General features: G+C 38.6%; 1 protein-coding gene across 22 annotated transcripts in view; it reads right to left on the reverse strand.

Annotated features, from left to right (window-relative positions):
- The window catches only part of TNRC6B (trinucleotide repeat containing adaptor 6B), a 135,876-nt gene that overhangs the window by 42,951 nt on the left and 76,567 nt on the right, over window positions 1-16,358 (reverse strand). For 21 of the 22 annotated variants that reach the window (XM_061450774.1, XM_061450763.1, XM_061450755.1 and 18 more), the window contains one exon: window positions 3,669-3,756. In XM_061450774.1, coding sequence (XP_061306758.1) covers window positions 3,669-3,756 — 88 coding nt within the window. Of the gene's footprint in view, window positions 1-3,668; window positions 3,757-7,230; window positions 7,387-16,358 lie in introns of those variants that run through there. The other variant, XM_061450767.1, reaches the window with a different exon arrangement.

Genomic DNA, 16,358 nt, shown 5'->3' on the forward strand with positions numbered 1-16,358 from the left:
CAAATTAAAAGTAAGAATGTAAATAAGAGTTTTAAGAACGTCAACACAAAACATTGAACAGATTACGCTAAATCATTACCTTGATTTATTAGCACAAGAACAGTATCTGTTGTTGCATGAAAATAATCAGATGATGAACTTCAGTATTCCTACTCATAGATACGAAGTTTTCAAAAATACTACAGCTCCTGGAATATCTGATGCAAAACTGGCAGAGGTTGCCCAGAGAAGCTGTGGCTGCCTCAGCCCTGGAAGTGCTGAAGACCAGGTTGGACAGGGCTTGGAGCAAAATGGTCTAGTGGAAGGTGTCCCTGCCCATGGGAGAGGACTGGAACTGGGTGAGCTTTAAGGTCCCTTCCAACCCAAGCCATTCTGTGATTCTATGATTCTACGGAAAGTCCCTCGCAGAAACAGTAATTACTTCACTCATTATGATTTTTCGTATACGCTCTTCTCCTCATCCCAAATGCAGATTTCCAAAGCACAAATAAACATGCACTACAGTTCCTTCAGATTTTGGAGGTGAGGGATAACAAAAACTTCCTTCTGTGAAAGTATCCTTACAGGAGACTGCTAAAGGTAGCAATGGAATTCCCATAGGAGTAATCTCAGATGGGATGAGATCTGTGTCTCTGCCATCTTCCCATTTCACCTTTCCCATGATATCTCTTCCAAGGAGAAGAAATCCTAAACCTGGATTCATCACCACAATTGCAAAAATACCTGCAACAGCTATAAATCACCAGACTTCACGATCTCTTGAATGCAATAAGAAATTGATTACTGAAGTGAGCCATCATGCTGCCAACATACTCAGTATGTAGTTTTGCTGTACTTTCAGCATAGCAGATTTCAAGCTACAGTAGAGACAAACATACCACTGGTATATTCTCTGTAATCGAGTGTATTGTAGCATGTTTTGAACCTGTCGATCATGAGTTCCACTACACAATAATGAAAAAACCCTAAAGATCACAATGTGTCAGGTCTATAACACCTATTCTTAAAAGAAATTGCTGACTGAGTCCATAATTCTGGAAAGCACACAGTGACAGTATAGGATAATGAAAGCACAAGTAAAAAGCAGTTTATTGTTTAAACTAACCAAGCCAGAACTCCTTTGTATGGTAAAGGATAAAAAGACAAACTGCACTGAATTGCTATGGCATCATTTACTTTGCAAAGATGAACACCGCAATATGCAGTGGCACATCCACTATCATACAAAATCTTATGCATCATAGCTTCAAAGAGTTGCATAATCTAAAAGTCTCCAAGACAGTAAAAATGCACCTGTACCAAAACAGCATCTGTAAAAAGCCAGATGTTAATTTTCAGCTTCATTTATGAAAAATCCTGTATCTGTCAAGTTAAGTCTTCTCATGTAATAAAAAAATCTGTTAATCACTTAAGTGGCTCTGATACTCCACTACTAAAGAACAAAGAGGGAGAAAATTATTCATGGATCCAGTTTGGTAATACTGATAGGTCTACTATGGTCGATGGCAAACATGCTCAGTAAATAAGTAACTTGTGTACTTAGAAGAACCCCGTTTTGCCAAATCTTTAAGGAATTCTACATAACCACAGTTTGCTTAAGGGAAAAAAACCCCAAACATACATATTAATTCTGCCTATACTGCATCTCTCTCCCCTAGTCAAAATGATACGGTTTTGTGGTGGGTTTTTTTGTCTAAAATACAAAAGCTGAGAAAATGTGACACCATCTCAGATTTACAGCTGCCATCTCTCTGTGGGCAACCTATAAGCACTAGCAGGGCAGGAGCAGCTACAGTGAATGGGAAGGTGGAGTCAAACTCAGCCTTCTGACAAGCTATCAAACAGCCCCTGGGACACCAACCACAGGAATTCAGTCCATGAATGTGCTTGCATACCTTCTGTTGAAGTAATTTTTTTTTTTTTTAATTTTTCAGAAGATCCAGACAGAAACAATTGTTTCATGTTATACAAACTGTCTGAAAAAAGATACCCCCAAATCATTACTGCTTATTAGGTGAAAGCCACGAGAGCCACTAAGAACGAACACACACATTTATGTTCTATCCATTCAGTTGCCTGCTTTGCTACTCCTAGATAACTTCAAGTATTACTGTTAAGTTTGGTATCCAGGACATTAACATACTTAGTGTTCACCCTTACCAAGATCTTGGCAAAATACCGTAACATGCAATCACACTGAATAAGGCAGGTGAGGGACCACACAGGGAAGCTGGCAAATCTCCTTTGTACTCATAGCACTGATTCCTTGGTAAACACCAACAGCAGTGTTATCAAGGTGATCTGTATAACCTTTTCAAGTTTCTCTTGTATCACTGAGTATCAGCATATAATCATCAAGTCACTAGCCTTCTAGCGACCAGGGTCTCCTCCTCCTGGTTCCTACATATATTTTTTGTACTTGAACATTAAACAGCAGCAACACCTAGCCAAAAAGACACTGAAGAAACTTTATTCTGTAGCTACTGATCTTTTGCAGTATAACTGGGGATGTATCTACACAGTGGCTGCACAAAGACAACAAAAATGCACCACTTTATTTGCACCTAATTTAAACTGATGGCCTGAAATTGGTGCAAAAGCCAGGTTTAAGATGACCCCAGGTAAGATAAAATTTAACTGAAACTGGCGCTGGCTGGTCTAAGCAGAAACCTAGAAAATTTAACAGCGATGTCAGACCTCTTGTAGGATCTGTTGTTACTGAAACAACTGAAATGCAGAGACTACTGAAATAAAGTAAAGCCTTCTGCTGTCAATTTCACATCATCAATGAGATTGGAAGGGACAGCCTCTGAAGATCTAAGTCCACAATCCCCACACCAGTTCCCCAGCTGCCCCCTGGAGTCTGCCCAACTCAAAGCAAAGTCATCCAAACCAGACACATCCAAACTAGACTGTCATGTTCAACTCAGTTTTGAGCATCTCCAAAGATGGAGGTACCACAACCTCTCTGGGAAACCCGTTCCAGTGGTTGCCCAGTCACACACATGCAAAATGAGTCTTTTAATGATTCAGTGGGATTTCCTGTATTTTAATTTGTGCACAATGCTCAAACTTCTCAACACTAAGAAGAGTGTGCCTCCACCTTCTTTACTCCCTCCCACAAGGCATTTATATGCATTCACAAGATGCCCGAGCCTTCTCTTCTCCAGGCTGAAGAGCCTCAGCCCTCTCCTCTGTTTGTCAGATATTCCAGTTCCTTAATCATCTTGGGGGCCTTTCCTGGACCTGCTCCCAGACGGTTACATATCTTGTACTGGGAAGCCCAGAACTAGACAGAAAGGATTTTACCAGTCAGAAGCATGGATAAAGCAGGAGAACTCAAATTCTCATGTCAAATTAATTCTTAGAACAATCTGCTAGATTTTCAGTGAAATAGAGAGCATTTAATACACTAAGTATGCAAACCCAATTTAGAGTTTAATATTTTATATTAAAAAAAAATCTTTTGCTTCACTTGACACACTAAGGAGATTAAAAGTGTTACGTTAAACACTTAAGTTCCAAAAAAATTAAGGAAAAAAATAGTTAATGAAGCATCACTCCTAACAACCAAGTTTTAAATCTCAAATACAAACAATTTAATATCTTACCACCCCAATACTATTTATGTTCCAGCAGGATGAAAGTAGTCAAATATCAAAACTTACCTTCTGAGCAGATTCCTTCTTTTTCTTATCCTCCTTCTTCCTTTTCTTGTCTTCCATTAACTGTTCTTCCCTTTCTTGCTCCTTCTCTCTGCCAAAACATGAAAAACAACAATATGAGCACAATCAAATTGTATAAAAGCCACATATACTGTATCCTTTTCCCCCCCAAGAAAGGAAGTCAAGATACTAGATTCCTCTTATCATCATACTTCATTTGCATTTGAGGGTTTTGGTCTAGTTGAGATTAAGAAAAGCACCTTCTAGCTCAGTGTGGCAACAATCACGCCACTTGCTGCATAAAGGAAAATTCCTTTATTTGGATCAGGCCTCTTATGGCAGTACCCTGTATAAATTAACTATGTGCCTGATATTAGAAAATATCTTCAAGACATTTTGGCCAAAAACCCTTTTAATTGGGTTGTGCTATTATTTAATGAACAGTCTCATGAATCTCTTCATATGATAAAAAAAGGGAAGTTGTAATTTAATATATGATGGTCTGGTCTGATACGACATTTATCTTCACAGGGGGAAGACATTATTCTATTGCCTGTAGCTATGTCGCTTGTAAGAGACTAGAAATGTCATATCACATCAAAACCATCATTTATTATACAAATCACAAATTCAATTTCTAGCCTATTGTACCCACCCACAAAATTTTTGTGATGAAACTTGTAATATAAATTACTTTCCAGGGAAGCTATTTTTTTCACTCTTTCAAAAAAGGAATTAAAAAATAGTGCAGCTGCTATTGTTGTCGAGCTATCATCTTGTTGCTATGCTTTGTGTCAAATATGAAAGTACCAGAAAATGGTTAATTTACTGCATATGTGCTATTGGCTGAACTGTTTCTATGGTGAATCACATCTTTGTTAACCAGTTCTCTTCTCCTCCTTAAAAGTAAATTTAAAACCAAGTTTTCAGCTCACTTGGAGTAATTTTTTTTATAAGGAAAGATTAAGACTAAGGCAGTTAATGTAAAAAGATGATCTGATGGATAAAGGGTAGGATCAGAAACCAGAGATGTGCACTTTACAAACAACTAACAAGTATAACTCATGATCTTTTGGAACAAGTTATTATAAAACCCAACAGATTTATAAACAAAGCTGAGGTTTACAGTTGTATTGAACTATTTCTTGTATTTATGCACAAATCAAAGCTCTTTTCTGACCATAGTTTAAGCATCTTGGAATTGGCTTTGCTGTCACATTGTTCAGACTTTTCCTTCCACTGCCTTTACGTAGTATAGGTAGTATTTTTGTTTGCATTTTCACTAGATACTGCCAAGCCAGTAAAGAGACATTTGCATAGCTAATCAAATCCTACCAAAACATTTTGAGATGTCATGTGTTAACAGCTTCCTGACTGAGAACTTCAAAGAACTCTCAAAAAGAAAATGTTCTAAGGACAGTAATAAAATGCCTTCCTGGTTTCCTGCAGTCAGAAAGGCACTCTCCATCTTCATGGATGGAGAAAATGGATAAAGACAAGATCAGTCCTTAGTAACAACACCCTGGGATTATTACCAAATGCAATTCATACATAGTAGCCAGTTTAGTCTGGATGTAACAAAAGTTTGAGGCAAGCATTCCACATCATACAGAACAGTGTTTTATGCACAGTCTGGTATTACTTAAGCCAGGTCAGTTCTCACTCTTTTCTGTTCTCTATAAAAATGTCAAAGCACACTTTCCAGCCCTAAACTCTGGCAAGGAAAAGCCCCATAGGTTTTTCAATTTTACTAACAGCAAAGACATGAAGCACTGCGAGACTGGTATACTTCCCATTGTCATGGCACTGAGACAAAAAATGTTCTGTTTTCTTTGAGCCACAAACTGTAAGCAATATGGAAAAGCTCTCCAGTGACACCCTCATCTTTCAAAATTACTATAACCTCAAATTATGTTTACTACTTTTGCACTGTCAAGCTGTGTGTGTCTCTTGGGCTGTAGTGCCAGTTAAAAGAGTACTATTTCTAAAAAATTTTCTTGCAGCACACAAAAGTTTCAGAGCTGTCTTAAAAGAGCTTCTGAAAAAGGGTAGGATCAAAATACAAACTCACTTCCAGTAACTGCCTGGCACACAGCCTTCTACTTAAAAGCACTTTCCTTAGTTTTGTGACCAGAAGAGCAGGGAATGGAAAAGAACAAAAAAAAGGTCATATGCAAGCTATGGCTTACAGCAATGTGCAGCACATAATCAAAGAAGTGAAGGGTAGAAGATCCACAGCCTGAAAGTAAACACCTAGTTATGGGCATTTGTCTTTATGATACATCTTTTAGTAAAGATGTGCATTTAATATTCCATTGTGCACATCATCAACAACTACAATATAGCAATAATCAATACTTAGTAATTTAGGCTTCAGTTCATGTAAGCACACACCTAAGTTCTACTGAGATGGAAGGGAACTTTCTGAACACTTGGCTGCATCACATGTACAAGACCACAAAGCTCCTGGCAAAGCGTAACTGAAACCTCATGAACACATAGGAAATATGAAGTTCCATTCCCCAAATGACAGAGCAAGAACTGATGCCACAGACACACTAACCATGTACCACTGTGTTGAAAGTTCACTGAATTGGTGGGGGGAAGGGGGAGTGGAAATAGCTTATTGCCATTTTGGGTATCACACTTGCCATCTTCCCACTTTCACTGTGATGCATTTCACTAACATCTGAAGTTTTTATGATCAATGGTTTCCCTTTTTCAGTTGTACACAAGAAGCTTGTTAAACACAAACTTAGCTTGCAGCTTTAAGTCTTCCAATAAATTTAACACAAGCAAAACTTTCAAGAACCTCATCAATTCATTCAGAAGACAATGCTGCATATTAACCTTCTCTCATTAGCCATAAGATAATTCCTCCTGGCCCAGGCAAAGAAAGTGGAGGGTGTGGGTGTGCATCCATGGTGTACATTCCAGCAACAGGTGCTTAGACTGACAAGATCAACATGGGGAGAAAATCCATCAGCTCCAAACAGAGTGAATTTAGAGTAATACAATGGGGTGTGGTTCCGGCATTTGTTACCAGCACATAGTAATGGGAACAAGGACACACCACAACCCTGAAGAGGAAGTTTGCTAAACAGCAACCAGAAGCTAGCTTTTTACTCTAGCTTTCTTGAAGAAATCATGTGTTGATCTTAAAAATGATCTGACTGCACGTTAGTTTGGAATTAACATTGTCAGGAAGCATTGCTGAAGTGTATTACAGACTTAGTAATTTCGAGTATTTAAAGTAAGGCATATTAACAGCTTACAAATTATGAGGAACTATAGGTTGCAATAAAAAATTTTAATTATAAAATACCCAAACCAAACAAACCCACTAGCTGTGATGCAATACACTTAATACCGTATTGAAGTTATTATAATAAACTCTTCTGGCTAAGACAAAAGCAACCATTTCAGAGAAAATAAGGTTTTTCAGCTAATTAACTGAAGAAGTAACAGAAAATACTTTTGCAGACCAAGTTATTAAAACACCCACTTCAGGAAAAAAAGTAAAAATAGGTATTCAAGAAGTGTGCCCTCCCCTAAAACAATTTACCATTTTTGGAAGATGTTTATTCCTTCAAAATCTTAACATTCATTTTCCCCAGAAAACTGTCTTAAAAAGACTTATTCTCACAATGTATGGGCTTCAGGCACAGGCAAAGTTCAGAAGCTGTCTTCAAGTTTTTGCTATCATAAACTAAACTGTGAGACGAAATGACGTATTATGTATTGCATTCTATCTGCTGGCAACACACTTTGATCGGTAGAGATAAAGTGTCACACAGAGCATTAGTCTACGCAAAACCCCCACAAGCCTATAAAGTCAACCTCAACCTAAAATTGCACAGAAGAAATAGAAGTAAAACATAAAAAAAAAATGAAAATTTCGAGAAACTCAGGAGTGGCACCTCAGGGTAGGCAATTCCCAGTTCCTCCTACAGGGATACAGGACAACAATGTAACACTGGAAGCTCCTCGTAGGTAAAGATGCATGCTAGATATTGGTCCTATGAGTCATCTTCCCTCCTCTTGACCCCACGCTTTGCTCTACTTAGTACAGTTAACTCACTATAGTGTAGCAAAACACAGGAGTGACAGTAAACTTCTACTGGTGCATCCTATTCTTTGCACTGTAATAAACACAGGACGATTTACAAATCTGCTTCCAAACTGTGAGCCAACTTCTTCCAGAATAGGAGCAATTCCGAAACTACACTTCTAGCATCAGCAGCACTTAAACAGAACAAGCTTTTATCTATATCGCTACAAGGTCAGGTTAACAACTTCTCTAAAGGCTTTAGCCATAACTATCCAGAGCTCAAACGCCATCACCTTATGTAAAATAACAATTTGCATACCTAGACCAGTCTCACCCAGACACAGCACTTGATGTAACCAACTTTTTCCTACAGACAGGTCTCTAGTGATCCAAAATATATACAAAAGAAATATACAAAAGGACTTAAAACTCGAGGGACTAAACCAGAAAGTTAATCTATAGAGCATCCAACTTTAATCAAGATTCAAAGCAAGAAGAATTTCCAGTGAACTCTAACTACAAGCATCTGCTCCTCAGCAGTTCTGAAAGTTTCCTCAGTGTTTTGATAAATTATACAGCCTGGATACTAGCAGAATTGAGCATCACACTCTGGCATCCCAGATGTGTTGCAAAACACCTTTACAACAAGCTCAAGGCCAGGTACACTTCCAAAGCAAAAGCTCCTCTTAGTCTACACAGAGATGAAATATCTTAGAGCAAAGTAAGCTGTCTTCAACAGTGCTATTGCATGAAGAGCTTGTTGCTACCACTGGAGAAGTAGGTTTCATTTTCTTCCACCTTGTTTCTCTTTATCGAGCTCTGTCCCTGACCTTCCCTTGCTTGAGCCTTCTCTGGAATTCAGATGATTGTATGGTAAGAAAATTCAATTCTCAAAATCTCACCTGGACCACTCCCCCCATTTTGTAAATGGCATTAGCTTAGAGTATTATATGATGAACTCCAGAAGCAGAGTGCACAAGCAGCAAGGAGTCATCTTCTTTCAAAGGAACGTGTTAAATTGGTTGCAATTGAACGAAACTACACCTTACTTACATCTCCACACAGCACCCACTTAAAACTGCAAGCTGTACCATAGAAAGATCTACTAGTAAAAATGACTGTGTTTTCTTTTAAAAGAAACTTGTCTTACATTGTTCAATCAGGGACTGTAGTGACAGGACAAGGGGTACTGGGTTTAAATTCAAATGGGGGAAGTTAAGGTCAGATATAAAGATGAAGTTCTTTACTGTGAGGGTGGTGAGTCTCTGGAACAGGTTGCCCGAAGACATGGTAAATGCTCCATCCCTGGCAGTGTTCAAGGCCAGGTTGGAGAGAGCTTTGTGTGACATGCGAGTGTCCCTGCCCATGGCAGGGGTTTGGAACTGGATAATCTTAAGGTCCTTTCCAAAACAAACCAGTCTGTGATTCTATGATTCTATGTTTCCTCTAGACTGTATTTAGTCCTTTATCCCATACTCTGCATATGTGACATGTACTGTCGCTTGCATCTGAGCCATTCTAATTGTAACTAGCGCTTTGCTGGTACAATCTTCTAGCATAACAGTATTTATATAAAAAATTACATTAAAAAGCATAAGCTGATTATAACTAAGGGTCATAAGCATAGAAGAAAAAGTATACTACAAACTCCCAAATGAGTTCTTGCACTTTGAGGTGCAAGCCTATCTTGCTGTAGCAAAGAATACTGGCAGTCTGCTCAAGGTGGATGAAAGCTTTTCAATCTTATCAGGAAGCTGGATGTCAGAGACTAAAAATGAGCTAAATTAAATGCACTGTTTCTGGATTAGTCTTCTACTTCCATTCAACATATCCCACTTAACAGATGCACTCCATTCTTTCAACTGCATGAGAAGACTCTGGCATGTCCAAACATGCAAGTGTGCTTCAGCACATTTAAACAGGACTTCAAACAGAAGCAAGATGGAACACAGCATGGGATAAATCCCAGGACTGACACTCTGAATTCCTAAAGGTAAAATTACTTCCATTAGACTGAGCCATGTAAAGAGTTATGATCTTGCTCATCAAAAGATTAAAAATGGATTAGCTGGAAACAAAAAAATTTAAAATGCACAACACCACAGTCACCTTTCTTGCTAAGCAGTGCTTGCATGCATAAACTAGACAGGCCTAAGACATACAAAAGCTGGCTAAAGAGGAAATAGACATTTAAAAAAGCCAGTCTTCAGGCTGAACTGACAGAAATGGAGTATGAAATTATTTTAGGCCAAATGAGTTCTGATATTTATAAGGAAAAAAACCATGATCCTTCAGAATAGCACCCCTGAAGACCCAGAATATAAAAATTCCAAGGAGAAGAAATAAATAAATAAAAACATAAACAAAAATTACTTGTTTTGCTTGAAATAAAGCTGATGTTTACAGCATCATTGAAAAACTGCAATAGTGAACCAAGGGATAAACTACTCAGTTTAAAACCAACCACCTCATAAAAGGATGACGGTCCCACACTTTCTGAATGGAAGTGCGCTGAAGATACCAGAACTCAGCCCTTCAGCAGAGCATGAAATCAAAACTTTCACATTTGTAACATATACAAAAGCAAGCATAACATATGTAACACAGTAACATGTAAGACAGTGTGTCACATACCCTTTCCCCCTCAGAGCAAGTTGTGGATTTTATACAAGCACAGCTTACACTTTGCCATATATTAAATGAAAACACTTCAGAAAGCCTCATTTTAGAAGTAGTCTGCAACGCGGTGTTTTCAAAAGGCAAACTATTATTGCTCATCAAGGAGTTAAGAGTAAGCTCATTTTTTGACTTCTCTGGACGAAATCCAGAAGAGCGTCACAGCAAGAAGTCTGCTTACTTTAAATAGCGTATCTGGAACAACTGATATGCCTTTATCGCAGCAAAACATCAGTAATTTGGAGCTGCCGTAGAAAATAACTAACTTTGTAAAACTGGCATACTGACTTAATGAAAAGCATGCTTTTCTAAAGAAAGACTCCTCATAGACTATTAGACTTGCTAATAAAGTAAGAGTCTTTGTGGCATATTCAATATATATATATGCAAAATTATTTACGTAATAGAAAGAAAACAACTCTGACCATAAAAGGCTGTTTACCTGAAAGAACCAGACAGTGTAAGCTCTAAAATACATCATCAAATGTTCATAAAGAACGAGGTTTGTTCTCAACAATTCAGCAACTGGTTTGGGAGGGAGGAGCTCTACTTAACTTTTAAAAGTCTCCTGTCAATAACAAAACCTCAGATTGTGTAAAAAATAAATGGAAATGTTTTTAATAGTCCATATTACTTTGCTTACATTCCTTTTATATAATTACTCTGTTGTATCCCTTTTATACCTTAAAAGAATGACTTCAAAGTACGATCTAAAGTTTCCAGATGTTAGCCACAGTTGACAAGGCAAGCTCTAAGGAAACTGAGATCTACAGCCAAAGCTCTACAATGTATGAACTGAGCAAGTTTTCCCCTTACTTCAGCCTTCAAATGCTTTAGAGCTCTTACAAGTCAGTAATTATTATTTCATAGCATGCACACTCATGCATGCCAAAGATAAAGTGTTGGGACAATTGTGAAACATAGTAAAAATAGCTTAAGAATGGCAAAACGTTAAGTTAGGAAACTGCTTGTAATTATGATGTCCAGTAATTTATCATATCAGAAGATTCATTCAGCAAGACACAGTTCTACTGAAGACTTCAAGGTTTTATGTGATTATCAAATAAATTTTCCTCTAGACACTATTCACATATGTAGAAAGCTTCATTATCTACAACTGTTTACCAAGAAAAATATCTTTGTGGTTCTGAAAGCAGCAAAAAATACGTACGGAAATGAATCAGTAACAAACAACATGGAACCATTTACAAGATAACAGTGACCATGAAATATCAAAAACCAACCTGGCCCTGCTACAGGCTTAGAGAGAAAATGAGTCAGTTTTTTAACTAGGAAAGAGGTGGCAGTCCTTCAAGAAGTACAGTCAAGAACTCTGTTCCACTACAAATGATCTATCCTGGCAATATGTTCGCTTAAACCCTAATTAACAGAATCCCAGAATGGTTTGAGTTGCAAGGGACCTTAAAGCTCATCCAGTTCCAACCCCCTGCCATGGGCAGGGACACCTTCCACCTGAGAAGGTTTCTCCAAGCCTCATCCAACCTGGCCTTGAACACTGCCAGGGATGGGGCAGTCACAGCTTCCCTGGGCAACCTGTGCCAGGGCCTCACCACCATCACAGTAAAGAATTTCTTCCTTACACCTAAACAAATCTCCCCTCTTTAAGTTCAAAGCCATTCCCCACGTCCTGTTGCTACATGCCATTGTGAAAAGTCCTTCTCCAGATTTCCTGTAGGCCCCGTTAGGTGCTGGAAGACCACTATGAGGTCTCCCTGGAGCCTTCTCTTCTCCAGGCTGAACAAACCCAACTCTCTCAGTCTGTCTTCACAAGAGAGGTGCTCCAGCCTTCTGACCATCTTCATGACCCTTCTCCGGACTTGCTCCAACAGATCCATATCCTTCTCTGGGGCCCCACAGCTGGATGCGGTAGTCCAGGTGGGGTCTCACAAGAGCAAAGTAGCTTGCTAAAGCCATAATTTCAGCAGGTAAGACAACAGACTACCTCGCAAAACATTTATCTTCCATTAACTGAAGCCCTTCAATTTCTGCAATTATGGATGGGTGGAGTGGGGGATACAAAAGCTCTGGAGAGACTGAGGTGAGCTGCGGCTGAACTTTCCTTTGCATATGAGACACTTTTTACTACACTCTCCCAAAAGAACATTCTACCTGCCTCACTGTGCATACAGAAGTACTTCAGGAGCCCTACTTCACTATACATCGCATTAAATGAACGCAGGCTACCTGGGAAAAGTGCCAGATGTCAGTTAAAGGATTGCTTATTAGTCTGCAAGTACAGTATACACAAGAACTTGCAAATACTGCTTTGTATTAAAATATTACAAGACAAACTTTACCAGTTTTAAAATCTCAAATGACTTGCATGTCAAGAGAAAAAAATCCTTCCATTTGAAAACTAACAGAAGAAAAGTTACACAGAATCTTCCCTAAACAGCCCTTTTCAGTTTGGTTTTTAACTATTTTTTTAATTTTTTAAGACAATTCATCTTTTGAAACTAAGTGATACTTTCTGTGCTAGATACAAGATACTCTTACTGGTCTCACCATCAGAATCACAATTCTGATTGAAGGGACCTCTGTAAGTCACTTCCATCTAGAGTCTGGCCTAAGCCCACACTCAAAGCAAAGCCATCATTAAGCAGATTGCTCAGGACCTAGTCACATTCTGAGTCTGCCCAAGGACAGAGACACAAACTACCACCATTGTGGAGAACTTACTCCATTTTTCTACTACATCCATTGCAATTGCCTCCCCTATTCTGATGAAATCTCATCATTTCTTTCTTGCAATTTATGTTTGCTGCCTCTTGTTTTATTACTGCAGAGTCTGGCTCTCTAGACCCTCTCTCATTAGGCAGCTGAAGACAGCAATAACATTGCCTCCGTACAATCTTCTCTTTCTACAGCTGAACAAATACAGTTCTCTCACCCTTTCCTCACGCAAGATGTGCTCCAGAACACTAACTGTCTTAGTGGCTATTTAGTATCTCAGTGTCTTTTCCTGTATGAAAGCCAAAACTGGACACTGTACGTCAAAGGTGGACGTGTAAGTGTTGAACAGAAGAATCACTTCTCTTGACACACTGGCTATGGCCTTGTCCAGGACACGGATGGTTTCTTAACAGCAAGCACACCCTGCTGACTTACGTTCTACTTTTTCCTTGTCAGGACCTTTAGGTGTTTTTCCTGCAGAGCTACCTTCTAAACAGCACATGCCCATGTACAGGGTTAATTTGCCTCAGATGTAGCATTTGCCATTTACCTTTGTTGAATTTCAAGAAGTTTTTGTCAGGCCATTTTCTCCAGCCTACCAAGTTCCCCCTGCAAAGCAATCTTACCCTCCAGAGGGGTCAACCATTCAGCCCATTTTAGAATTATCTGCAAACATGCTGAGCATACATTCCATCCCACTGACCAGGGCGTTAATACGGAAGTTGAACATTATCAGCCCCAGCATTGACTCCCATGAGGCACCATTACCCAGCTGCCAGTGCACTTTGCATCGCGGACCATGGTATATACCAACTCTAAATCACTGACTCTGGCAGCCCCGCTCAGGAATCCCTTTTCAAAAAAATATGTTACTCAAGAATAGAATGAGCAAGCATTTTTGTACTTAGTGGTCCAGTGAGCAAGCACCTAATTACAGATTTGTCTTTTGCAGAACTGCACCAGAAGCCCCTAAAAAGACCTACCTTCCACTTCAGGTGTCTGAATCAGTACACTACTGCATTATGCAGCACAATGGACTCCACAAATCAAGCTCAGAGCTCTACTGGCAGCTTTACCAATGCCTCACTGGGACTTTGAACTGGTTACAAGTTGTGATGCAAGTGACTGCCACCTTAATAACCCGTTTTTTGTAGATGTGTATGAGAAGTGAAAAAAATCCCTGTTCACTGTTAATCTTCTGACTGCAGTTAGAAAGCAAATGCTAACTCCTGACTACAATGTAAACTTAATTTTAACAAAAGCAGCTCTGTACCCTCTTAGATTACAAACTTCTGTTTTAAATGCCAAGAACAGAACTATTTTTTAACACTAAAAAAGTTGCAAAAACTGAATCTATTTGCTATGGTAACTATGCCACAGTATGCACAACAATTATGACATTTGTTTTAATGTCAGAATGTGACATTTCAAAAAGAATACTGAAAAAGTATAATATAGTTTAATTAAATGGAGCGTTTTCTGCCAGAGCATCATTCATAGTATCAGCACAGGCCAGGCAGGCAGTAAGGAAGTGGATCACATAGAATCTTTGACAACAGAAATAGCTACGTTCAAAGCAAACTTTAACATTTCTTGGATTATGACTGGTATTTTTGTATTCGTGTTTCTTAGACATTAAAAAAAAAAAAAAATCAGACCTTAAAGAGCCTGGTACAGATATAAACTATCTGCGATACAGGACAAAATTTGAGGGGAAGGTGGATATACAGAAAACATTAGATAACAGCGTATTACAGTGTTATTGCTGTTGATTAACACACTTTAAAATACTGGAGGCTTTGTTAACTTTAATGGTATGGCACTTTAGGAGGAATCAAGAAAAAAACCTGAAATACATGCATGAATGAAGTAGTTTCTATATACTGACAGTTAAATTACTGAGGAAAAAATCCAAACACCCAAATGTGGATAGAAGCATGCTGCCTAAAAGCTACTTCTACTGAATGATGAAGTGCTTGGAATTCTACCTGCCTGAGGATATTATAAGGATACCTTCACAGCACCAGAATGGTATAATTCATATTTCATTTTACAAGCAATTTGATTGTTTACTTTTATTCAGTTTCCAAAGAAACACTCTAAATTCACTTGCTATAAAAACCAAACACTTTATGCAAGTTAATTAATAGCCTGACAAGCACATTACATACCTCTAGATCTGTATAATATTGTAAAATTTTCCACATACAGTGCTTGAGGGCACTGTAGCAATGAAAATAACATTTATCAAACTGTAAGTCATTATTTTAATTATACTAAATCAAAATACTAAAGCAAGAATGTATTTATTTTTATCAGTGGGAAGTTAAGAACAAGGTTTTCCACCCAAGGTTATTATTCATCTGTTGTAGGCCAAACTGGAAGAACTAGTGAGTTAAGGTTGCCTGAACTTCTAATACATTAAAAACTCAACTCTTGCAGCTTGCTCAGATTTTCTTGGCAAAGGTATTTAAGGTTTGTATTTTTTACTCCAGTTATTGCCCGAGGCAGTATTTATTTTTAACAGGCAAGAAAATTCATTCAGCTACTTCCTGCAAATATTTAGTTACAAAGTTTTAGGACCATCACAATCCCCATCAGGCAATCTAAATTAAAGTCAGAAGGAAAAGTATGTAACGTGTTTTGCAGGACTGGGAAACACATAAATCTTGCAAATTAACATTTCTTCAAACAAATCTATCTGCGTACGTTCAGTATATTCAGCTGGAGTTGGGCAGGCAAAATCTTGATATTCCATTACTAATGGAATCAGTAGCATACTAAGTATGCTAGTAACTTTTATTCTTATAACTAGGGTTATATGAAGAGACTCCCCCCCCCCCCGCAACCGCTGTTCTTGAAGACTACAAACCATTGTTTAGTCCCAGTAGACAAGCACTATTACTGTCCATCCTTGCGCCAGCTGAGCTGAGAGCTGAAGCAGGATTAAATGGAAGAACCCCCCAACCCCCTCAGGAACAAGCTGAACAACCAGATTGCAATGAAGCAGGACAAAGATCCAGATGCTTTTGATCTGAATCCACCATAATGCACTTGCTTCAAGCCAACACTTGCATTCAGCTACACCTCATACTTCACCGGGCAAGTTGGTTCCTTCCTAAAGTACTTTAAGTACCAGTTTTGAAACCCCTCGTTTTAAACCATATCTATGTGCTTTGTGCAATGAGTAAAATGCAGTTGCGTAGCATCTTGCATGAAACCCTGAAACAAAAACCCTGAAACCCTGCATTTGCATGCGTGAAGCATGGCAA

The sequence above is a fragment of the Pezoporus flaviventris genome, unplaced genomic scaffold (genome assembly GCF_033815535.1).
Source record: "Pezoporus flaviventris isolate CSIRO_AGI_PZ_B2104156 unplaced genomic scaffold, CSIRO_AGI_Pfla_v1 ptg000011l, whole genome shotgun sequence".
Taxonomy (NCBI): Eukaryota; Metazoa; Chordata; class Aves; order Psittaciformes; family Psittacidae; genus Pezoporus; species Pezoporus flaviventris.